Genomic DNA, 25,581 nt, shown 5'->3' with positions numbered 1-25,581 from the left:
CCGGGACTTGGGGATCGCCCCAGGCCAGGTGCAGCACCTGGCACTTGGCCTTGTGAGGCCTCGTAAGGTTCTCGTTGTGCCACTTCTCAGGCTTGCCCAGGTCCCTGTGCACGGCCAAATCCGGCCATGGTGCCCCTGCCACGCTCAGCTGCCCGTCCCCTGCAAACGTGCTGAGGGGGAGCTCGAGCCCCTGCCTGTGTCATCGGGGACACCACTAAAGAGCCCCAGGGCCAAGGCAGAGCCCTGAGGGACACCCCTTGTCCCCGGCCTGCAGCTGCACATGGAGCCAATGCCCCCAAGTCCCTGGCTGCGGCCATCTGGCCAATGGCTCATGCCCTGAGTAGCCCACCCGCCAAAGCCAGGGCTCTGCAGTGTGGGGATTGGGCTGTTGAGTGGGACCGTGGCCAAAGCCTCACAGAGGCCAGGGGCTACAAGTGCCCAAGTCCAGGGCCTGCTCAGTGCAGGCTCGGCTGCTGAAGGGGCGCTGGGTACAGCCCTTTGTGACACAGGTGCATGATGTCAGGGCCCTTGGCCATGCGGAACATGGGGGTGCCCAGAGACCCTTGTGACATCACAGAGCCCTGGCCGAGGGTATCTAAGGGGCACAGAACCTTGGAGTGCCCAGTCCAGTGAGAGCCACTCTAGCAAAAGGAAGGAGCTCCCGCCATTCTTCTGTGCTACAGGACCTCAGAGATGGAAGAGGACAAGGCAAACCCCAACTCCTCCCAGCCAGCCACCCCTGTGCCCAGTGGGCTGCAAGACCAGACCCTCAGCTGGCACTTGGTGGGGGCAGAGAGTGCCTCAGTCAGGCCCCAGAGAGACACTGAAGAGGAGCAGGGGCCCTTTGTCATCAAGGAGGCGGAGAGGAAACCTGGCATGGATGAGGAGCCTTGCCAGGGGAGAGACACTCGGCCCCAAGAGCTTCGCCTGTGGGAAGAGGCGACAGGCCGTGAGTTGTCCCAGTGGGTACCAGCAGGGCCAGTGCAGGACGTGTCCCTGTGCGGACTGTGGAGTCACCAAGGGCTGAACCCGTGGAAGATGGGTGTGAGCGTGCAGTGGGGAGATGGGGCACAGCAACTGCTCTACCAGTGGGAACAGAGAGTGAAAGTCCAGGAGTTGCCCCAAGGGGAAGAAGAGGGGAATGACCCAAAATTGTCCCAGCAGGGCGAAGGAAGGGTGAGGGGCCAGGAGGCAGACAGGGGGTCACTCCTGGCAGAGAAAGGGAGCGAGGAGCCGACCTCAGCTGGAGACAATGAAGACTGCCAATACCACACCCAGCTTGAGCTGTCCCAAGAGTGCCAAGGTGCGGCAAAGCCAGAGTTGTCCCAAGGAGAGGTCAGCAGCTCCCAAGACCCCTCTGACGGGGATGACGGCATCGAGCCAGAGCCGTGCCACGCAGAGCTCAATGAGTGGGAAGAGTACATCTACCGAGAGGTTTCCATAGAGGAAGATGGCAGCGACAGAGACCTCACACGGAGCACCTGGCAATACACGTGCATCTTCAGCTTCGGGGTCCCGCCCTCGCTGCCGAAGGCCGCCGCCTGGGACGGACTCGGCGTCCTCGAGCTGCGCGAAGAAGGCGGGCGCCGAAGCCTGGCAGCTCTTGCGGCAGACGGGCTCCCGGCGCCCGTCCCTCGGGAGGCCTGGGCCGAGCGCCGGGCACGGCAGCCGCTCTGTGCCTCGCTTTTTGCCCTGCGAGGCCGAGCCGCCACGGGACCCGCAGCTTGTCCTGTGCTGGCCTGGCAGGAGCCGGGGCCTGCCCCGCGCAGCCCCCGCGGCCCCTCGGCTGCCCAGCCGGCTGCCCCCAGCAAGCGGCCCGGCCGCCTCAGGCGGGCGCTGCGGGCGCTGCGGGCGCTGTTCCGCTGCCGCTGCCTGGCGCCGCGGACGCGGGAGTAGCGCCCGCCCGGCCCGGGGCGGCCTCGGCCTGGACGGGCCCCGCAGCCTGAGCTGCCCCGGCTGCTTTGGGCCGTGCCGGGGGCGTCTCCCCGGTGCCCAAAGTCACCGGCGTGGCCGGCCCCAAGCAGCGCCCGAGGAGCGCGCTCGGTGCCGGCGCGCTCGGCGGGGAAGCCCAGAGAGTCACCAAGAGACCCTGCCGGGCACCCGCTGCCACTGGCACCCTGGCAGAGCCAGCGTCGCCCCGAAACCGCGTCCCCGAGGGCCGCATCTGCACAGCTCCTGAACACTGCAGAGACAAGGACTCCACCACCGCCCTGGAAAAGTTCTTCCAGTGCCTCACGCCTCTGCCAAGGAAAAACTGCTTCAGATATTGAATCTGAACCTCCCCTGGTGGCACCAAAGGCAACGGACATGGCTGCAGGACATTGACTCAACAAATGCAAGTTGACTTTAAGAAATAGTAATGGTTTAAAAAAAAAAAACAAACAAAAATTAAGAAAAACTCCTCATACAGGAAAAAAGAATAGGAATAGGAATATTGTGATGACGAAGAAATAGCAGTAGTAAATAGGAGGAAGAAGAAAAAGGAATAGAATATTAATAAAAATAGTAAGTTGAATAAGAATAATAAGAGCATAGGAAGAAGAAGAAGAAGAGGAAGAAGAAATAGTAGTAAGCAATAAGAATATGAAAAAGAAAAGAATAAGCATAACAAGTGAATAAGATTAATTAGAATAAGAAGAATATGATAAAGAAGAAGAAATAGTAGTAGTAAATAAGAAGAAAAATTAAAATAGTAATAAGAAGAATAAGAGTAAGACAAAGAAGAAGAAGCAAGAGTAGTAGAACTAATTAAAAAGAAGGAAAAGAAGAAGACTTAGATGAAGAAGAGGAAATAGGAAATAGTAATAAGAAGAATATCAAATTAAAATACACATCCACACATCCTCTAAAATCCCATCCCTCCCATTCGTTGTTCAATAAAATGCATGTCCAATAAAATCCGTTTGTTGCCCTCATATGGTCTCACTTGCACCTTCCCTGGGGCACAGGCGTCTCTCCCTCTTGGCATCCTAACCCATGGGCAGGGTCCCTTCCAGCCACAAGCATGCCGGGATTCTGTCAGGGACTCCCTTCCCTTCTTCCCTCTGCTTCCAGCTGGAGAATGTGCAGCAAAGCAGCCTTTGCTGTCTACTCTGGGAGCCCTCCCAGCTACTGGACCTTGTCCCCTGGCCCTGCACAGCTCCCTTGGGAGGCACGGCAGGACCAGCAGCCTGGGAGCCTCGGGAATGCCCCTCTGGGATCCATGGCACACACTGCAATGGGCTGGAATTCCAGTTCCCAGCGAGGAAAAGATGTTCCTGCCCTTGAAGGCAAAGCTCTGAAGGGACTGAAACCCAAATGGAGCAAGATCTTACAGTGACATTTCACTTCCAGCCTCCACAACTTCATCCAGGGCTGCTTTAGCCCCTGGATTGGGGAAAAAAAAACATCAGGGGAGGGTCTTTGGCTGGGAGCTGTCCTGGGCAAAGGGAAACACTGGGAGGGAAAAAGAGCAGGCAAAGGAAGGCAGGAGAGAAAGGAGGAGCTGGCAAAGAGCATCACTCCGTATCTCTGAGGGAAGGGGAAGCCTTTTGTTGTATGGAAACCAACAAAAACTCGGAGTATCTCTGCCAGGCCACTGAAGGCCTCTCCTGCCCCACTCTCCCCAAGCAAAGTGCCCCTCCTTGCCCATCCTCGCAGCACTGTCCTCATGCCCTTCTGCTCGTTGTGGATGGTGGGGCAGAGGGTTTGTTCCAGGGCATCCTGCAAGCACCAGGCAGGACAGTTCCACCAGGATGGGAACCCAGCTCAGGGCTGAGGGACTCAGAAAATCTAAACACCAACACAACACCAACAGGGCACATTTGTCATTTTTGCTACAAAAGGCAGCACTGAAAATGATGGGTAATGAGAGCCTCCTAATCACCCCAATCCCTTCTCCATTTTAAACTTCCTCTGAAATAACCAGAACAGCTCTTCAAATTCCTTCATCTTTGTCAGTCCCAGATCTTTTGAGAGCAGACTGGGGAAGAGAGCACAACATCAGCATGTTGGTAATCAGACATGGCTTGTTGTCCATTTCTCCTTACTCAATTACAGTGGTAGATATTGGGAATAACCAGCTGTCCTGAGGAATTTTTCCTGCAGCAAGTTATTTTCCTATCATGTCCATCTGTAATTTTATTACTTTATTACTTATTAAATGACTTACTACTTATTAAAGCACCAATATAAATACAGTACAGCACCTTGCAATTACTCCCCCTTATATTTATAAACCTCAAAGTCTTCCAGGTCTTAACAACAGGAAAAACCCTGTGTCACCCTTTTGCAGACGAACATATTTAGGGTTTGGACACATCCTCGGCAGGACTAAGTAGGAAAACAGCTGAAGCTCCAGCAGATCCTTAATAAACTTTTGCCTGCTGGGTATCGGGAATAAAACTGTGTTATTTCAGTGTCTTGATTTTTTATGAATCTAGTTATTATCTATTAATTACTTTTCTCTTTTTGACTTTTCAAAAGCTGATGTTGCACAAAAAAGTGAGCTCTGGAGACCTGAAGCAAGCTGGGCACTTAGGGCTGAACTGCTGCATCTGCTTCACAGAGAATTTTTATTTGACCCCAGGAATGCTGGTTGCTCAGTCAGACTAAACAGCTTTGATTCATTTCAGTGTGTGAGGATTGGGGTGTGCAGCTCCAGGCCAGGCTGGCAGGGTTGAACAGGAATTCCCAAACAGCCTTGGAGTCCTGGCCCCCTCAGCATTCCCTGCTCCACCCGGCCCCAGCCTGCCGGGAATCAGGCTCAGCAGCAAAAGCACAAATTCTGAATATCTCAGGAGTGCTGTACAAGACACAATGATCACAGGCTGCGATCCCAAAGCCCCATCTCAGGTTCTCATCTGGGCTAAATGCTGTATTTTGGGTTAGGAACAGGCTGCCTGACCCGGCCCCAGCTCTCTTTGATAGTTATCAGCACCCGGCTGCTCTCGGGCTCCGCGGGAGCGCAGAGCCGCAGATAAACCCTGCACCGAGCTGTTCGCCCAGAGACAAAACTTATTTTCTTCTGCACACCGAAGTTCCTTTCATGCCACCTGGCTTAGATGAGCTGCTCAGGTTTGGCCTGCTTGGATTTGAACAGCTGCTCCCCCAAGATGAAGGGACAAGGCCAGGAACAGTTAATAACTTTCTTCACTGGAAACACTGTTGAATCATTCCTTTCCCTCCCCACAGACTGCGTAAAGCCTCCTCAGTGTTTGAGTCTAACCAACCTTTCAACTGGAAATAGCAGCCCTCGGTGGGATTTTCCTGTCCTGGCACCAGTTTCTCTCACAAGTGTCCACCTGGCTTCTAGCCAGAGGTAAAAACAGCATTTCTTAAAGCCAAATTTTGACATAGGGGAAGATCTGGGTGGAAAACTCAAAACAACCAAAATTAGTGTAGGCTTATACCTACAGAGGAGACCAAGGCCATCTCTTTTCCCTAATTCACATTATTTCCTATCCTGCCTTTGACTTTAACACTCATTCTCTGTACCACAAGAACTGTTCTCTGTTGGCTTTTATAGCTGCAACTGTTCTGGCTGTCTTTGCAGCTCTCCAAAGCCTTCAGTCTCAGACAGGACACCTGATTTCTGAAATTCCCCCCCTGGACTCATACACACTCCTGCCCCAGCACCCCAGCCCTTCTCCACAGAGCTGCTTCCCACGGGTCGCCCCAGCCTGTGCTGCTGCCTGGGGTTGTTCTCCCCAGGTGCAGGATGTGCCTTTGCCTCTGTGGGATTTCCAAAGGTTCCTCTCTGCCCATCTCTCCCACCTGTCCAGGTCCCTCTGAAGCTGCACAGCCCTCAGGGGATCAGCCACTCCTCCAAACATTTTATCACCAGTGAACTCCCTGAGGAGACATCAACCCCATGGGCTCTGCCTGTCCTGCTCCAGCTCCCTGCTCCCACCTCCCATCACCTCTCCCGTGTTTATCACCATTCCAGTTGCTCTGTCTTTTCTTATGGAGCAAGAAAATAAGAAAAAATCCAGGTGGATTAACACCAAATTATGCTGGCATTTTACAGAGAGCATGAAAGACAACAACACAGACAATTTTCTAAAGCAAAAGCACTGTTGCAGTCACACCACCACCTATCAAGGAAAAATCTGTTCCCTACAGTAAGGAATCAATTTTAATACAAAGTCCCATCAGCTCAAGGTGGTACCAATTAATCAAAACAATTCACTTGCAGATTCTTTACAGTCACTGTTTTATAAAGGGTAATTCTTTTCTTACTTGCTATTCCAGTGTTGGCACAAAGGAGGTTTAAGCTGACTTTCACCCAATCTTAAAAAACAAATCATAGCTGTAGTTTAAAATAGTTGGGAGTGTTTATTCCTCTTGGTTCTAGGTGCCAATTCAAACACTGAAAAAATGATCAAAAACCAGCACTACTGCCAAAATGAACAGCTCAGAAATGCCAAAGTCACGATGCACAGTACAGAGCAATACTAAAATCTCTGGGGTTTAACACAGTATGAGGAGCACACAATTAGCAAAGTCCAAGTAAGTCCTGGATTCACATGCCCACACACACCCCAGGTGTGCACCCTTATAAAATTAAATACTCACTCACTGTGAACAGTCCTGGGTGTTCTTACGAAGATGGTGAGTTGTTAATTGAATTTGAAGCACAACAGATGCTTAGTGCTCCAACCAAACGCTGCTTTTCCTATATCTATTAAGTGTATGTGTTTGTGTGGATATGTACACACACTCTTCAGCTACCAAAGTAACTAAAAAATATCAGCCAAAGGCTTTCTGCTTCCCCAAACTGAAGAACTCAAGCCATGAGCTAAAAACCTCAGCAGTTCCAGAGAGGAAACACTGCAGTGATGCCACAGTAAACACCAGTTCTGATTAAAACACCTGAATTTATAATGAATGCCTTTTTAAAAGTTGAAAAATATTTTTGGGCACGGCTTCTGCACAAAAATCCTCTTCCACAAGAATCTGCCAACTACTACAGAGCTCCTCAGGGTTTAAAGTGTTACTCCAGGTTGTGCCTGGGCCAGCAGGGCAGGGCTCGGAGCTCTGCAGTAAATTCCTGCCATCAGGCAGCCGGGAGATAAGGGCTGGGAAAAGAAAAAAGAACACAAACACAACAAACCCCAGAGCCCCACTGGCCACATCTCCTGAGAGTCAGAGACCTTGTAAAATGTCACCTTTGTCTTCCCTGATGCCAAACTCCTGACAGGAGGTTCAGAACAAGGCACAGGGGTGTGGAAAGAAGAATTTAACAAACCTCAACCACTAAACTTGTCTCGCACTTTGTTTTTCGAGCATTTTGCAGTTCTGCTCTCAGAAAGCCATGCAAGTTTCATGAAACTTCCATGGAGTTTAAATCAAAGATTTAAGCTGTAATTTTTAGCCCTCTCCCTGAACACTGACTGGTACCTGCACTTATGTGCACACACTAAAATAGATCATTTCTGTCAAACTCTGCTCCACAACACCAGGAACGGGAACAAAGCACGTCCACGTGCATTTGGCAATGACAGAATGCACAGACCCACCTGGGGATTCTGCTGGCAGCCCTTACGCTCTGCAAAAACCCTTCTGCCCTTTTCAGGCTTCAGTATTAAACACTGAGCAAAAGAAACTGTTGCAGATACTGCAAAGGCCATCTCCTGCAATTTCTGTTTGGCAGAAGTTTCTGCAGGTCCTTCATCCTGGTGCAGGGGAGGCTGCTGCTGAGTAATCTTCCTCCTGAAGCCCTCGAGTGACAGGAATTCCATTTCGGATCACAGCTATTCACAGCCACCAAATCAGCTGCCACAGACCTGGCAAGGTATTAGGGCAGGATACAGCAAGTTTTACACAAAAGGCATTAAAATCTCACAACAGAAGAAGCCCCAGATGGACAAGGAGACAGGTTTGCTTTATGGCATTTGCAAAGAAAATTCAGATTTAAGCACTGTAAAGTCAGCTTTAAAATCACAAGGCTGCAACAGATGCTCATTTAATGAAATAACAGCAAACGGAACCCCTTTCGCATCTTCAAGTGTCTGTTTGATCATAACACAGGTTCATCCTCACCATCATCCCCCCACATGACCACAGACATACTGCAGCTCCCTGGAAATGGCATCGAATCACTTCCTCCGCAATTCCCGTTAATTTCCCGCAGCACAGCCCCAGCTGGGCACGAGGAAGCTGTGGCTGCTGCTTTGTTTCCTGAACTTCAAGTGAACCCAGCTCTGCCCACAGCTACAGGTGCTGTTGATCACTGAATTACAGAATCATGCACTGGGCTGGGGGGACCTTAAAGCCCATCCAGTGCCACCCCTGCCCTGGGCAGGGACACCTCCCACTACCCCAGGCTGCTCCCAGCCCCACCCAGCCTGGCTGTGGACACTGCCAGGGATCCGGGGGCAGCCCCAGCTTCTCTGGACAAAGCGTAAGGAAAGTGCTTGTGCTCCTCCACAGATCTGAGTCAGCCACAGTGGCAATAAAACCCTGGGCTTAAGGATATACTTAAAAACATCAGAGATGGTTCCTGTGATGTTATAGGTAAAAGAGATCAAATGTTACATGGAAACAGTCAGGACTTCAATGCGCTCAGAAAGGCCCTTCATGAATATCAGGCAAGAGGACAGAAATTAGAAAACACCTTCAGCCAAGTAAAACTGGCTTCATTTACTGAAACTACAGTAACCACCTGCTTTTGTTGCCTCTGTGCTCTTACAATACTGTCCAGAATTACCATATTCAGAGAAAGTGACCACAGAGGGGGGGAAAGGATTATTTACAGCAGTTCTACAGCCCTCCTTTTACTTCGATGCTCTATTTAAATATTCTGGCTGTTTCAAGGGCTTGGTAAAACTGGCTTTTGTAGACTGAACACAGAAAACAAACAGCAGAAAAATGCAGCATTTCCCCCCTCAGCCAGAACACAGCGAGAGCGCAGTGGTTAAGCAAAGGCAGAGTAAGCTGATTACCAAGTACACAGCTGCTCCTACCTGGCAGAAAGCAAAGGGAAAAAAACCTATGAGTCATCAAATGTATGGGAACCTAGAATGCAGGGAATATTTCTCTGCCTGTTTTGAAAGGTTTTACCCCTCTGGACAGTACAGGCTTTGACCTTTGTCCATGGGAAAATTTGCCTAGCCTCTGGGAAGAATTTGAATCTGCAATGGTGTGAATTAGGTGACAAAATACTGCGTGATATTAGCACAGGGTGAAAAATTTAGGTTTTAGGTCTATTTGCATAGTAAATAGATAGAAGTAGTGTTGGGGTTTTAGTTTAGTCCTAGTTTTTTTTCTGTTAAAGGAATTTTTTCCCATAGCATGTTGCTAGGAGATAAATGGCCATACTTGAGAGAAGATAGCCATACTTAAGAAAGACAAAAGGGCCTGTCCAAGCTTTTGTTCTCACCTGGCTGGGAGTTCAGGTCGTTCTCAGCGTCTGGAGGGAGAGGCTGCAGAGAAAGGAGCTGCTGGTTCCCGTTTTCGGTGTCTTTCTGCTGGAAACAACACCGGGGACCCCAAAGCTGATTTCCCTGCCCTGCTGGAGGCTGGGCTGTGGCCGCCCTGCCCCGCTGCTGCTTCGAGCCTTCGTTATGCTGTAGCCGTGCTCACCCTGCCTGCCTGGAGCCCCGGGGGGGTTTCCCCTTTTGGATACATCTCGTCTGCCACCCGGGATTTGTGTTTGTGCTTGCCATTCCAGCCTGCTGTTCCGGGAGTCCAGGATCGGCTGCCCAGTGGTTTGTGAAGCTCCTTTGTTCCATCCCTTCCCGGGATCCCAGGCCACCAGTGCCGCGTGCTCCCCGAGCTCGCTCCGGAGCGCCCCCTGCAGCCGTGGGGGAACCATCGCACCTGCCCTGCTCACCGGGAGCCGCCAGCGCCCCTGCCGGCTGCGAGCGGAACTGCACCCGAGGGGAAAGGGCCTGACAGCCGAGAAGGCTGGGACTGGGTTTGTGATTGTTTGCTGTTACTGCCATAGTTGATGTTGTTTTGTTGGACAGGTTATATATATATATATATATATATATATATATATATATATATATAGTAAAGAACTGTTATTCCTATTTCCCACATCTTTGCCTAAAGGCCCTTGATTTCAAAATTATAATAACTGGGAGGAAAAAGGGGTTATATCTGCCACTTCAAGGGAGGCTTCTGCCTTCCTTAGCAGAACCTGTCTTTCAAAACCAAGACATAGGCGAAACAGCGAAACATGCATGTCGACATTTTTTACAAGCATTTGCAGCATTGGGTGTTCCTCAGGAAATTAAAACAGACAATGGTCCAGCTTAGAGAGGACGAACCCTAGACACATTTTTGAAGAATTGGGGTGTTCATCACATATTTGGCATTCCTAATTCTTCTACAGGCCAAGCCATCATTGAGAGAACACACACCATACCTTAAAATCTCTTTTGGATAAACAGAAAAGGGGGGAAGCAGAGGCTACACCTCAGATGTGATTGAATAAAGCTTTGTATGTTTTAAACTTCCTGAATAGCTCCTTTTCAGGACCTACTCCACCAATTATCAGGCATTTTTCAAATAGTACTCAGGCAAAATTGAGAGAAAATCCTTTAGTTTTGATCAAAGATTTAGAGACGGGAAAGATTGAGGGCCCATTTCAACTAATAACTTGGGGCAAGGGATATGCTTGTGTCTCAACAGGTGCAGGACCGAAGTGGATTCCAGCAAAAAACGTGAAACCTTATCAAGTCCAGAAACAAGCAGGAATTGACTCCGGGAACAAGGAGGCAAGCACGTAGACGTGAATCAGTGTCAACGCTACTGTCGATGCCACAGACATCAATTGTTTTTTTGTGCAAGAACTGTGGACTGAATATTATGCAAAAAGTGGGGAAGTTAATGGTGTAAATTTTGTATGTAAGAGCGTGTTAGAAGTTCTGTTACAGATCAGAGATTCCTATGTGGGATAAAGCTGTTGAGAATGAAGCTCAATCAGGTATTACACTTGTGCCTTATCATCTCACTGTTTGCCTTAAGCAATACAGCTTTCCCAGTAACACAACCAAAAGAAAATATCTGGGAGACTTTGGCCAATGCATCAGGCCTAGATACCATCTGTCTAACTCATTCAAGACCAAAGAAGCCATTTTCAACATGTTTAGTCTGTCTACCAGCAGACAAATGGCCACCTTCCAAACATGCTAATCTAAAACTTTCACGATTCGGTTCAAATCCAGTGGAGAACTGGGATGTTTGGACCAAATCCCTTCCGGAGGCTCCTTACGAACCTCAGCAACTGGAAATTCTTGGTTCAATAAAAATGGAGTTTTGTGTAGTATTCAGTTCTCCAGGGTTGAAACAAAATAAAAACAAGATAACAGATGTCACTCCAGATTACGAAATATATAGAAATGCAACATCTTGGTGCAATTCAACAATAAAGATGAGCATATCGTTCAACCAGGATCCATTGCAATTGCCGCGAGGGATGTTTCTCATTTGTGGAGACAGAATTTGGCCTGCAATTCCCTCAAATGTCAAGGGCGGTCCATGCAGCTTTGGAAAGCTTTCTTTGCTAACGCCTAACGCAAAAATGATAAAAGAACAGAAGAGAAAGGAGAAAAGATTTGTTGAGCAATATAAATCTGATTGTAATGATAAATTTGTAGCTTGGAATTTTGGACAAAGGTTTTCTGCAGCTCTCCTTTTACCTGGTGCTGCTGCAGGAGCAGCCTTGAGACAATTGGATCACTTGGGCTGTTGGCTAAGTAAGAACTCTCGTGCTGTCTCTCTCGCACTGAGCGATGTGTTAACTGATGTTCAGAGCGTGAGACAAGCGACTCTGCAAAACAGAGCAGCAATTGATTATCTTCTATTAGTGCATGGACATGGATGTGAAGAATTTGAAGGTATGTGTTGTATGAATTTGTCAGATCATTCGAAATCCATCCATGAAAGTATACGGCAATTAGAGGATGGAATAGCTAAAGTTGGAGAAGAAAATGGATCATTGTTGAACGATTTGTTCAATTGGTTTGACCTTACACCTTTATGGAGAAAAATTTTGAAGGCAGGTTTGTATGTTTTAACTATTGTTGTAATTCTTTTAGTATTTGTACCTTGTATACTCCACTGTGCTAGACAAGCCACGGACAAAGCTGTCAAGGAAGTGTTTTTGGTTCAAACAGGAGGGGGAGATGTAGGAACCCAGAGTGCCGAGAATATTTCTCTGCCTGTTTTTAAGGGTTTTTACCCCCCTGGACAACACTGGTATAGCTTTAAACCTCGGAAAAAATTACCAACAGTCAGACAACAACTAGGAAATACAGTGGTGTGAATTAGGTTATAGAATACTATGTAAGATTGTCACAGGGTGAAAAATTTAGAGGTTTTGGGCTTCTCTTTATAGTATATAGATAAGAGTAAGAAATATCAAAATGGAGGATTGTTGCTGTTCTCTAAACCTTCTTATCCTTCTTCTACGACTCCATATTCTGCAGTAAAAGTAGTTTGGAATGACTGGATGGAAAATTCCGCAGTTCCTAGTCGTGTTATTGAATAATTGGTAAGAAAGTAAAAATAATGTATGTTTTTAGTAACTATTGGTTAAAATGTCTTTAAAAGGCTGTGTAAATCTTGATAATGGCTCTCTCTCGCTCTCACTCCTACTTTTCCTCCTTCCATGCTGTACCTGGGTCACGCTAGAGGCTCAGTTCCTCTGATAAGACTTAATAAACAACTATCTAGAAGCATTGAAACTACAGAAGACGTCTCGCTTTATCTTCTAAACTCCTTGCAAGGACTTTCAGCAAATTCTCTCCCATCAGGAGAGATTCGATTTATGGCACGGTAAAGTGTCAGAGAGAGAAGAGGGAGAGGGAGAGGGAGAGGGAGAGGGAGAGGGAGAGGGAGAGGGAGAGGGAGAAGGAGATTCGGAATAAGGGATTGGGGTTACAGCGCCCAGTCCTGCTCCCTCAGGGGTGAGGCCCCACAGCCGCAGGACAAAATGGATCTGTGGGTCCCGGAGCTTTCCCCGCTTTGGGCTGAACCCAGCGGGTTCCAGGCAGACTTTGGCTGCAGGGCCCGGGAGTTCAGCCCAGCCCAGCACAGGGGTCCCACAGGGCGTGGGTGTGGAGGGTCCTCGGGGGAGGGGGGGGGAGTCCAGGAGGATCCAGGGGGGTCCCAGGAGGGGATCCAGGTGAATTCCCTGCTTCCAGTGAGGGATCTGTATTTTAAGAGAGGTGGTTGATGGTGCTGTAAAGGAGCAAACTGCAGAAGAGGTCACAGAGAAGTCATTTAAGCAGGGAATACACATGGTTAATTCCTAAAACCAAAATAAGTCAGTATTTATTTAGAGGGAAAATGATTTCTAATGGCATTTTGAGGGTCATCAGGATCAATACACAGAAGTAAATACAGAGAAATACAAAGAAAATACAAAGAGGTGAGACAGGAGTGGAGCTCGCTGGACTGATCCTGGGCAGAGCCTGGGCAGACCCTGCATGAATTTGGCTGCCTGAATGCAGCTCTTGCCTGGGCCCCAGGGGTGGCTCCCTCTGGGTGACTCTCCCAGCACCACAGGGATGCTCCTGACTCTTCCCTGCTGCCACAGGGTCCTTCTGGGGCCACCCAGACACTCCCCTGGGCCTCTGGGGGCCCCGTGGCACGGTGCAGGCAGGGACCAAATCAAAGCTTCCTTGGAAGATGGAGGCAGGAGAATATTGCCCATGATCTTCTTTCCAGCTGCCCTCCACACTCCTGCAAATCCTGCTGGGACACTCAGGCTCTCCATTCCGGGGCTCTGGAGCTCCCATGCAAACCCATCCATCACTGTGTCCCCTCTCACATGGATATCAAGGAAATGACACAGCAATAGCTAGAAAATGTGAACTTGATTAACTTGACTGATGGGGGGTGACTGGAAGATTACGGGGTGAGAACCTTATGCCTCCAAAAAAGGCCAACAGTTTGGAACTGGAACAGTCATGGAAACTTCAGCTTCTGGGGGAAAAGGTGGCTGGGAGCTCTGCGGCTGAGGATGGGGGGCTGCACTGACCCCTAAGCTGGGGGATGTTGCAGTGCCCGGGCTGGGCACTGGTCACGCATCCCCCGCGACGCCCTGCAAGCTGAGCGCCGAGCTGGAGCTGGAGAGTCAGCGCTGAGGGGAGCCTCGGGGTCTCCTCCTCCTGCAGCTGCCCCCTTTTGCTGGTGTCTTGGCTCTGGGCCTCTGCAGAGAGCGGTGGCGCCGGCACAGCCGCATCCGGGCGCGGTTGTGCCTCAGCAGCCGCAGCAGCTCCTTGGGGCAGCCACGTCCCCGGCAGCGCGTCCTGCACAGCCCCAGGGGCTCTGGCGCTTCTCCTGCATGGCCCGGCCCAGGGAGCCCGATGGAAGGGGCAGAGGGGCCGAGCGGGGCTGAGCCCTCTGGCGCTGCCCTTGGCCTCTCCGCGAGAGACTTGGGCCTGGCTGGGCTGCCCCGGGCAGAGGCTGCAGCAAGAAGAGCTCCGGCCGCCTCTGCCTGGTGTCCCTGGGGCTCAGGCTGGGCCCGATTCCTGCCCAGGGGCTCAGCCCCCTCTGCCGAGGGGCCGTGGCCGAAGGGCTGCCCGGGAGGCCCAGCACCCTCAGGTCCAACCCGGCTTTGCTCTGCCACGGCGGCTCTCAGGCCTCGCCCAACACCGGCTTGGCCCAAGGCTTTGGTGGCTGCCGGCCCCAGCACTGTCCCACCTGCCTGACCCCCCTCCCTCACCTCTCCCCAGCGTCTCCGGAGCCTCCTGCCAAGGCACCATCCCAGGACAAGGCCCATGATCAGCAGCTCCAGGGCCGAGCATGTCCAAGAAATCAGCACCACGTCCACCAAGGGGGTCATCCCAGGGCCCGCGGAGTCCTGCGGCTCCAGCTCCTCGTGAAGCAGAGCCGAGGTGCCCATGTCCCCCTCAGGATGGCTGGAAGGGTCGAGGGGATGGGCCAGCATCAGCAGCACACAGAACTGCAGCAGCCAGGAGAAGCCCTGGCTGGCCATGGTGCTCTGTGGGATGAGCCACCACCTCCACGCTGGCTCTGGCCGTGGCTCCGTGCCGAGTGCTGCCCGGGCTCTGGGCACGGCGACGGGCTGGGGACAGCTGACAGCCACCACACTGTCCCCAGAGCCTGTGATGTCACAGAATCACCGAATGCATTGGCTTGGAAGAGCCCTGGGAGATCATCGAGTCCAACCTGTGCCCCATTGCCACCACGGCAACCAGGAGAGCCCTGAGTGCCACACCCAGGCTTTCCTTAAGCACCTCCCCAATGGTGGCTCCACCCCCACGTGGCCAGCCCATTCCAATATCTAATGCCCCTTTCTGGGCAAAAGTTCTTCCTAATGCCCAACCCAAATGTCCCTTGGTGCAGCACAAAGCCCCTGTTGGCATCTGCTCTCTCTCTTGTCCTTGCCCAGCTCTGACAAGGCTGGCGCTGCCTTGTTGGTCCCTTGCCTGAGGGCGGGAGAAGAGGCTGTGCCAGGGAGTGCTGCTCCACTGAGGCCATTCCAAGGGGCTGCTTTCCTTCTGCTTTGCAGATTTGCATTGAAGAGGTTCAGCAAAGAAGGACTTACTGGGACAGACAATTTGTACAAGAATAAAGGTCAGTAAAGAGGCCAGGAAAAAGACAAAGAATGGAAAAGAGAATGTGGATACAAAAATGCTGCTAGCAAGAATTTTCTTGCTATTTTCTAAATCCGTGAGAGACTTTTCTCTCTCACAGAAGATAGCAGCAGAGTTCTATAAACAATGAAACACGTGCAACCTTGAGAAGCCTTGTTTATAGTACAGTAGAAAAATATTTTGACAGTGGATGTTTTAGGATTTTAGCCAATCACACCAAGGGGTGGCTGATCCTTTATCCAGTTAGACTATGAAGAAAAAAGGCTATAAAAGAGTTTGTAAAATAATTAAATCAATCAATCTTGCTGCATATTTATGCCTGCTGGCTCTTCTCTCCTCCTCCCTACGGGTGCAGGACACGGTAATATTTTACGGCATTTAATAAGAGAAGAGGATTCATAAGTGTCTGAAGTACAGGGTTCTGGAAGAGCTTTTCAGTCAGCAGCACCTCGAGTTTTAAGACGGAGTTGGAGCAGTGCCTGAAGCTCTTCCCACACTCGGGGCACTCGCAGGGATTCCCTCACTGGTGCCTCTGCTGGTGTTTCCTCAAGGACGAGCTCCAGGAGAAGCTCTTCCCACACTCGGGGCACTCTAAGGCCTCTCCCTGGTGTGGATGCGCTGGTGGCTGGTGAGTTGGGAGCCCCCCTTGAAGCTCTTCCCACAGTCTGTGCAGCGGAAGGGCCTCTCCCCTGTGTGTGTTTGCTGATGTACAATGAGATAGGAGATCCACTGAAACATCTTCCCACACTCAGGACACTCAAAGGGCCCTCCCCTGGCGTGCATCTCCTGGTGGCAGGTCAGGCTGGAGCTCTGGCAGAAGCTCTTCCCACACTGCAAGCACTTGTAGGGCCGTTCCCCAGTGTGGATCCTATAGTGGCGGATCAGGCTGAAGCTGTGGCTGAAGCTCTTCCCACATTCCAAGCACTTGTAGGGCCATCCCCCTGTGTGTATCTGGTGGTGGATGAAGAGGCGGGAAGTGTGGCTGAAGCTCTTCCCACATTCCAAGCACTTATAGGGCTTCTCCCCAGTGTGAAGCTGCTCATGGACCACCAGGTTGGACCTCTGGATGAAGCAGAGGGGGGGCCTCTTCTCCTCAGAGCACCCTGGGCTGGCTTTGGAGCCCCTCCTTGTGGGGGATTCCTTTGGCTTTTCCTCCCCATGTGATTCCTGTGCCGTTGAGCCACTCAAAGCATCCTCTTCCATGAAGTTCTGCCACGGGGATTTGTCCTCCCTGGTCTCCATCTGCAGCTCAGTGGCTGGGGGAGCAAGGACAAGGAGAAGAAGGGACAAGAAGAGGAAGGAACAAGGAAAGAGGAAGGAAAGAACAAGGAGAGGAAGAAGGGTAGAGAAGGAAGAAGGAGAGGAAGGGACAAGAAGAAAAAAGGGAGAATGAAGATGAAGGAACAAGGAAAAGGAAGGAACAAGAAGAAAAAGAAACAAGAAGGAACAAGTAGAAAGAGGGGAAGGAAGGAAGCAAGCAAGCAAGGAAAAGGAACAAGGAGAAGAAAGACAAGGGGAGGATAGGATTTGCCTCTGTGCCACAGGGAAGGGGAAGGAGATCCCCCCAGTCCGTCCCCGGCAGGACGGCGTCGGCAGCGGGGTTGTCCTGCAGCCGGGGGCGATGCTGGGCTGGGAGATGGAGCAGGAGAGAAGGGAAAGGGGCACTGACTTCCTCCTCACCTGCCTGGGGCTCCCGGGGCATCGTCCTCTTCTTCACAGCCTCCTCCTCCTCCTCCATTCAGCCAAGGTTTGGGAATGAGAAGTCCTGTTTTGGAGGGGAAAACAAGGGGTGAGTGCATTGGCTTGGGGGTTCCTCCTGCCCAAGTCCATCTCTAGGAGTCACCACATATCTTGTGTCCATGAAAAACTCTGAAACATCAAGACTCAGAGGAAAATATCCCTCACTGAGGTTCCCCCTCTCTGGTCTCTCCACTATGGGGTTCTGGGGGTCCCCCTTGTCCTGGATGCTGCGGGCCCTGCATATATTGAAGGTCCCTCCTCTGCAGGGTCTCTGCCCGCTCCAGACTTCCAGGGAATCCCAGGGGTGCCTCCTCTTTGGTCTGCCTATTTTGGGGTTCTGGGAGTCCCCCTTCTCTGGGCTGCTGAGGGTCCCACGGGTCCCCCTCTCAGGGGCTGCACTAAGGGATGCCGAGGGTTTTGGGGTCCCAGGGGTCCCTCCTCCCCTGGCTCTCTGCTTCGGGGTGCCGGGGGTCCCCCCTCTCTGGGGTCCCCACTTTGGGGTCCCAGGGGTTCCCCCTCTCCAGGCTCATCCCTTCTCGGGGCTGCCCCTTCTCCAAGCTCACCCCACTCCCGGCTGCCGGGGTCCCCCCTCTCCAGGCCCCCATTTCAGGGTCCGGGACTCCCGGGGCTCCCCGCTTTTCTCTCTCCCCCCTCTCAAGACTCCTCCCCTCCCCCCCAGCGCCGGTACCGGGCGATCGCCACGTGGCTCCCGGGACCCCGCACCCGCCACCCACCGCCGGGGCCCTGCCGGCAGCCGCCACCGCGACATCCCCAAAAAACACCTCCCGGGGACCCCGCAGTATCCACCCAAAGGGCATTTCGGGGCAGCTTTGGAGTCCTGCAAGATCCAAACCTCGCTCCACCCGCCGCGTCCCGAAGAAAAGGATCAGGGAGCCCCAAAGTACTTCGGCTGAGCTCCAAATATCCCTCCCCCCTTCAAAAGAAACCCTCCCAGGACCGCCCACGATATCCGGAGCGAGGTCCCCCTTCCCGGTCACCTGCGGGATGCGGGGGCAGCGATGCTCCCGGCGGGAAGGGGCTGCAGATCCAGAGAGCGCTGGACGCACGCGGCGCCTCCTCTCGCTGCTCCCGCTCCTCCTCTGCCCCTCCTCTTCCTCCCGCTCCTCCTCCTCCTCCTTCCCCCCGGCTGCTGGCGAGGAGCTCTCGGGTGAGCCAGGCGGGGACGGGACACGGTGGGAAAGGGGTGGGTCACCCCCAAACCGAGCTGGGGGGAGCTGGGGTTCGGGGGACGGTGGGAAAGGGGTGGGAGAGGGCGGATGAGGGGAGGTGGGACAGCGGGAAGGGGGTTCCCAGTGAGGGTCTCCCAGTTAACGCCAGGACCCCCAAATCCCGTCCCTGTCCTCCCAGCCCCTCCCGGCGCTGTGGGGGCCGGGCCGCGCCCCAGTGCGGGCTCCCGGGAGCCCGAGCGAGCCGCCTGCCCGGCATCGAAGCTCTGGGCGCGGAGCTGAGCGGGCGCCGTGCAGGGAGCGTCTCTGCGCTGCGGGCTCTGTGCCTGAGCGCTGCCCCGCGCCGAGCCCCAGAGGCGCGGCTGCTCCGCTTCCTGCGCCGCTGCTCCCTGCGCAGGGGAGGCCGCGGAGCGCCGCGAGAGGGAGCGGCTGATGGAAGGGCTGCAAAAGCTGAGAAGGCTTTGGAGCCACTGGGGAGGCTGTGGGGGTGCTGAGGCTCTGGCGGGGCTGAGGGCACGCTGGCAGTGACTCAGTGTTGCCTTTGCTTCCTAGATCTCCGTCTGCTCGACGTTTCCAGTGAATCATTTAAAAAAAACCGGTATTCACGGACAGAAACTCTCTAACTAATTAAAGTTAGAAAGTGGTGCGTTTATTACGCCGGCAGGCGGCACGGGAGTCACCTCCTAGAGACGTGCCAGCCGCTTCCACGGTTATTTGCCCTCTATTTATTTCACAAAGTGTTAGATATTAATCCTATACATATCTCCAGCACCTCCCATTCCCCACTTCCTATTAAAATGCGGTTATTAGTCCTTTGCGCGTGCGCAATTCTTTTCTTGATTTGGGTCGGTGGTCTTGATTTGAGTCAGTGGTCTTGAAAGATGAAGTCGGGGATCTCTTCGTCACCATGAACTTTCTACCTTCTATTGTGGGCAAGCCTCGGGAAGCCTTCTGGAGACGGTCCATACCTCCTGCCTGTATTTGATCCTGCAATCTAGGTGCTGGCTATAATTCTATCTGCTTCTTTTGTCCTTATGGCAGTTCATTTCCTATAAGCAAAGTTGCAGACAGGTACATAGTGGTGAATAGCACTATACTTCTTGGCTAAATTTCTAACTCTTCGTTGACTTGTCTTTTGGTTCAGTCAGTACAAATTGCTTCTAACTCCCAGCTAAAGTTTAACTCTTCATAATCTTGACTCACTGCTGGTCTTGCTTTTGTCTTCCTTATGATTTTATCTTTTGCATGAAATGCTTGTGAAGTGCCCCCGCTGTCCCTTGTGTCCCCTGGGCACCGACAGCCCCGGCCCTTGCCCTGCTCCCCCTCCCACGTTCCATCCCGGCTGGCGGAGCCTTGGAGCTGCCGTGGGGCTGCCCCGGGGGCTGCGGCCCGAGCCGGGGCCCCTTCCCAGTGCTCCCAGTCTGCCCATCCCGCCTGGAGCAGCCAGCGAGGGCTTCAGCTGGGGCGGCAGAGAGGCGCTGCTGGGGGGTCCCACCTCCGCTTGGCTTGGGTTGTTCTTCCCAAGCTGGGTATAAACGACTTTGGGAGTTTTGTGCCACAAATCTCTCCCCTCGTGCACTCAGCCAAAGGGGTTTGGGGCGGTTTTCCCTTTTTCGGGGAAATCAAAGCCATGCACTGATGCTCCAAATTAGAGGCGGGAGTAGCGAGGCTGCAGGGCTTCCCAAGGAGCCGGAGGCAGCCAACACGCAGGGCTGGGCAAGTCGGGCCGGGAGCAGCGGAGAGCTTTGTTTCCCTTCTCAGCTGAATGGTGGCTCGGGGGAATGCATGTCCCCCTTAATGTGCACCCCCACTTTGTATAACATCCGATATTCATGGCTCTGTTAAGGCTTTGTTCTTCTTGGGGAAGTTCAGGAATTTCGCAGGACCTTGGCTGAGCAGCAGTTCGTGTCAATTAGTAACATCTTCTCAAATTTATGGTTTCTCTCGTTACTTCCTTATCTCCAAGTCCCTGGCCCTTTCTCCAGTGGGATTCACAGCATCTGTTTGTAAAGACACGTTCAATTTCTTCTCTTTTAATCCCACCTCTTCTTCTTTTCTCAGTACTTCTCTTTTCAAACTTTAAAAATGCCTCAATCTGTTCTTCCTGGGCTTTCTTTGGTTTTGGGATTATTCTCAGTGACCTCATTCTGTGTCCTTTTGTAGCTGTTTCTGGGTCAGGAGGCCTGGCTGCCACCTGCATGCCCTTGATCCCCTGCTGAATGAGCTGCACTGAGCAAGGTGTGGTGCATGGTAAAAAGATGAGAGTTGCTGTAGCACCTGAGAGGAGAAACAGCATTCGTTTAATCCATGGTCTGCCAGGGAACCACGAAAACGTGTCCCATTCCCATCCTTTCCACGTTTGGAGCAGTACATGAGCTGCTTTCTTCTTTCCTTTGTTCTCTGTTTCACCACTTTTCCTTGGCCATCTCTTTGCCAAGAGCAGTTTGAGTCCTTTAATTTTCCACAACCTCCTGGTCCTTCTGCTGAAAGAGAATCTGATGCCATCCCAGGGTGAAATGTGGCGTTGCTCATGGGAGTGGATTGGTGGCTGAGAAGGTCAGGAGCTGGAGCTGTGTGCTTGGTTCTGATTTGGAGGACAGCTTGTAATCTAATGATGCATTGAAATGATCACTGGGTTCTCTGGCACCTGGTATGAATTTGTTCGGGTTCCCAGGGGCTGCTCCATGGTGTTGTATGATTTGTTGTGGTGGCCGTTCATCTTTTCCCCATTTTTGGGTGCTCCCAGAAATGCCAGGGATGCATCAATTGACCTCTTTTCTCTGATTAAATCATCACATCCTTGGATTCCCAAGTGATTTCGCTGACCTTGTGGCAGCAAAAGCAGCCCAGTGGTCAAACCCACCCTGTATAACCCAGACAGTGCCAGCAGATGTTGGAGTGGGGAGAGGGATGATTCCCCCCCGCTTTTGTGAGTGAAGTTCCCCCAACATTCTCCGTTTGCTGTTTTCCTTTGCAGCTTCAGGGATTTCTGTTGCAGAGTCCGAGATGCTCAGTGTGGGCTCTGCCTTTAGCGATGCAAATTCCGTCTGTGCAGGGAGGCAGAGCTTGGGGTGAGGGGCAGAGGGAATCAGCCCAATTCCTCTGGCAGGCGAGGAGAGCCTGGGACATTGTGCACACTTCCCCCAGCAGAGTTAATTTGCATTTCTAAAGCTCCTCTGCTGGCTGCCTGGAAGGAAGCTTCTCTTCCAGGGCAGCCATCAGGTGACTCACAAGTGGGCCCCCCCAAAAGCGGCGCTTTTCCCCCCCCTTTTTTTTTTTCATATTTTTAAACTGTTTATGAGGGAAAGGGTCAGTTTTAAAGCTCTTCCGGTTTTGCAAAATGCAACCTACAGGTGAATATTGAAAAACCCATTCCAAAATTCTGCCATCACTAACAGCCACGCACACACATACACAAAAAAGCCCCAAAGCAATAAAGATTTTTGCTACTTCTTCCCCTAAGACTAAATATTGACTCTCAAACCTTTGGCCCAAATCCAACTGACAATATCAAAGTAGGATTATTAAGAAAACGCCTTCTAATGATGTAATCTTGTCACCAAAACTGTGGGAAGAACAAAAACTCTCCAACAACCTTTTAAGTGTATGAGGATCAAGGCTGAAGAAAATGAATACAGAAGCTAAATTTTTAGCAATGTAATATTGAACATTTATTAGTAGAACAAAGGCAAATCACAACCTGGGGCGCTTGGCAATGTTGCCAGAGGCGCCCTCCATTCATTTTACTGTGGGCTTAAGTACTCTCCTGAACTGTTACATATTCATTAACCCAGAAGGGAATTTACACTTCCCTCCCCTTTCCCCCTGTCCCGTTTCTGCCCCTTCCCCCAGCAGGACACCGCCTCAGTCCTCTGGATCGCTTCAGAACTGCAGACAGGCCCCCTCTCTCCGGTGCCTCCGCAGTCTCCAGCCTCATTTGCAGCTGCCAGTTCCCTTGGGCGGTGTGAGCTCTGATGAGGTAACAATCTTCCTGGGATGCATGCGGTTTATCTTCTTTGTTTCTCTAAGATGTCTTGGTTCCTGGCTCTGTAGTTTCTCAGCTCAGAAGACATTTGTTACCGTGTGTTTATTAATACATTTCTTAACATATTACAACTATTTCAAAGTTACAATTTACCTTAATCTTGTTCCTACCTTAACACTATTTCTACATAATCCATCATCACTTCTAAATGTTTGAATCATATATGCAAAAGACAACATTTATCATTCACTCATTTATCACACCAGGGTGAGGAATTCCAAACATGGATTCCTGGGGAGATAATTGAATATCTGCCCTGGGTCTGGCTCTTCTTCCTGCCAAAGCCAATGGCAGCAGCCGTACCCGTGGCATCTTGGTTTCTCCCAGCAGCTTCAGAAGGTGTTTCTTTATTTCCCCATTCATTCTTTCCACCCGACCCGAACTCTGGGGGTGCCAGGGCGTTTGGAGGTCCCACTGTGTTCCTAAAGCAGCCAGAACAGCCTGAAGGGTCATTCCTGTAAAAATGAGTTCCCCTGTCTGTGTCCATTGCTTCCACAATCCCGTATCTTGGAATTGTTTGTTCCAAACATGCCTTAAGAACTGAGGCAGGGATTGCTGAAGCAGTTGGAAATGCTTCTGCCCCGCTGTGAGCTGCCATGCTGTTAGCAGAAGATATTGAAGCCTTCCTGCTCAGGGCATTTCAGTGCCAGGCTCTTCCAGGCACCCCCAGCTCGGCCCTTTGAGCTGAGCATGCGGGCGCTGAGCTGCGCTTTGTCTCATTCCCTTTCCTTAAGAGCAGCGTGTCTTGTCACTCTTTTCCCTTCTGCTGCCCTTGAAGCCCCATCCCTAAACACCTTTTCTCCCTCAGGCCAGGGAATGTCTGGTCAATCTCTCCTAGGCCGGCTCTGGAGCTCTGTCACTTGACTGCAGCCATGGGTTTCTTGCCAGCCCCGTGTCCAGGGCCGTTCAAACAGGAGGCTGGGTTCAACCCTTGCCCTGTCCTCAACTCTGAACCCTCCTGTTCCATCCAACAAGTTTCATTCTGTAAGAACCCAGCGCTGCTCATCCATTTAGAGGCTCCTTTGGTTAACAAAGCTTTACCTTGATGCCAGGCTTGAACAATGAGAGATTCTGCTGCTGTCAGTTTTCAGGCCTCAGTTCCCAATAAAGCCGGGGCTGCACAATTCTGCAGACAATGAGGCCACTCTCTGGCCACTGGGTGAAACATTTGAGCCCAGGAATTCCTTTGGCATGGCCCTGTTTAACATCCACATGCAATTCAAATGGTTTTTCCCTGTCTGGGAGGGTCAGGGCAGGAGGCTCAGTTAATCTGCTTTTGAAGCCTTGAAAATTGTGCTTTCCTTCTGGTGTCCATGATGGGGTTTCTTGCCTGGCAGGAGAGGAGTGTTGTAGGGAGAGATGCCTGGCTCCAGAAGCGCTGCCTTTAGCAGGGACTCAGTAAGAGGCTGTAACCCCTTCCTTGCCTCCCTTGGAACAGGGTATTGCTTTTAGACACCACTTGTCCTGGATGCTTCAGAGGGATATGGAGAGGCTCCATATCTAATTTTCCCTATTTCCCTGGGGCTGCCCACACTTCTGGGTTCCCTTCAGCAGAGGCCTTTGCAGACATCTGACACCAAGGTCCAGCAGCATTAGCCTCTGTATCTCCTTTGACAATATGAATTTGCATTCCCACTTCAGCCACCAAATCCCTTCCCAGTAAATTACAATCACAATTAGGAACAAACAGAAATTGATGCATTTCAAACCCATCCCCCACACGTACTAAGAGTGGTTGAATAAAACACCCCTGCTCATCTTTCCCACTTATTGCCTGAATAATGAAAGAACTTCTTGCCAATTTCCCTCCTTAGGTCTCAGATTCGGAGTGGATCGAGAGGCCCCTGTGTCCATCAGGAGCGGCCTCGTCTCGATCCAGACGCGCCCTGAATGTTCTCAAGGGCTCTGGTGCGGTGGGTCCTTGGTCTGCTGGGAGCTCTGCCAGCCCTGACAATCCATGTCCATGTGGGGTGGACTTGCTGGTGCTGAGGTGCTGCTGTCTGTGCTTGCAGTGTCCTTCTGGCCTGCAGATGGACCCCTGATTCCTTGCCAGGGGCTGTTTGGGTGGGCTCTGCCGTGCCGAGGAGGGCAATGCCTGTGCCAGGTGCTTGTGGCCGCCGCCGTCCCCTGGGTGCTGGGGCCCCCTTGGGCCCTGTGGTTCATCCCTGGGGGGCTGTAGAAACTCTGCCATGGCCTTTGCCTTCACCTTGGCCTTTTGCTCATCCCTTCTTGCATTGCCCTGCTGAGCCTTTCTGGCCAAGTGCTGCAGGGGCTTCTTGTGCCTCTCCTGCAGCCCCCTCAGTGCCTGTGGGTGCTCATCCTCTGACAGCTGCTGAGCTTTCTGCAAAATCATTCGTTTCTCCAGTGACCCAAACAAGATCGATAAAAGAAAATCCTGATCCTTCCACATTCCGCAGCCTCCTGGGGGCCGGGGGCCACTGCCGGCCCTGTCTAGGGGGTGTTGGGGTCAGGCAGTGCCCGGCGCTGAGCCCCGGCTGCCCCACAGCCCCGGCCCGGCCCCACAGCTCCCCACAGGCCCCCAGCCCGTGCTGCCCTGTCCTGCTGCTCCCCACCACAGAGAAACACCCAGAAATCCTGACCTCCTTGTTTCCCTGTCCTGGAAAGCAGGAATAGAAGACATCTGGATCAGCTGGCAAATGTTGAGGATAAGATGCTGCTGAAAAATATCCCAGTCCTCACTTTTTTCTCTTCCTCCTCTTTTCCATCTTCCTTTTCCTTTCTTACCACATAGATTCCTCCTGCTGCTGTTTGCCTTAACCATATTCCTGCACACTCCCTTCAACCAATCCCTTCCCAGCACACCAACACCATCCGTCCCCTGTTGCTGAGACCCCTTCTCGACTTCCCTTTTTACCCCTGCTGGGTTTCCATGTCCTTAAGTACCTCTGGAAGAATGTTCAAACTGCGTCCTCAGCATTGTCCCCTTTTGTATAGGAAACGATGTCCATGGTTCTGTTCAGGCTTTGTTGTTGTTCTGGAAGTTGAGGAATTGAGCAGGAGCTTGGCTGAGCAGCAGTGTGTGTCAGTCAGT

General features: G+C 51.8%; 1 protein-coding gene across 1 annotated transcript in view; it reads right to left on the bottom strand.

Annotated features, from left to right (window-relative positions):
* The window catches only part of LOC138101927 (uncharacterized), a 958,962-nt gene that overhangs the window by 883,846 nt on the left and 49,535 nt on the right, over positions 1 to 25,581 (bottom strand). Inside the window, 1 exon segment of the mRNA XM_068999675.1 lies at positions 16,335 to 16,619. Within this exon segment, the coding sequence (XP_068855776.1) occupies positions 16,335 to 16,619 (285 nt within the window).

The sequence above is a fragment of the Aphelocoma coerulescens genome, unplaced genomic scaffold (assembly GCF_041296385.1).
Source record: "Aphelocoma coerulescens isolate FSJ_1873_10779 unplaced genomic scaffold, UR_Acoe_1.0 HiC_scaffold_56, whole genome shotgun sequence".
NCBI classification, from domain to species: domain Eukaryota; kingdom Metazoa; phylum Chordata; class Aves; order Passeriformes; family Corvidae; genus Aphelocoma; species Aphelocoma coerulescens.
This window is presented reverse-complemented; position numbering and strand designations above follow the sequence as displayed.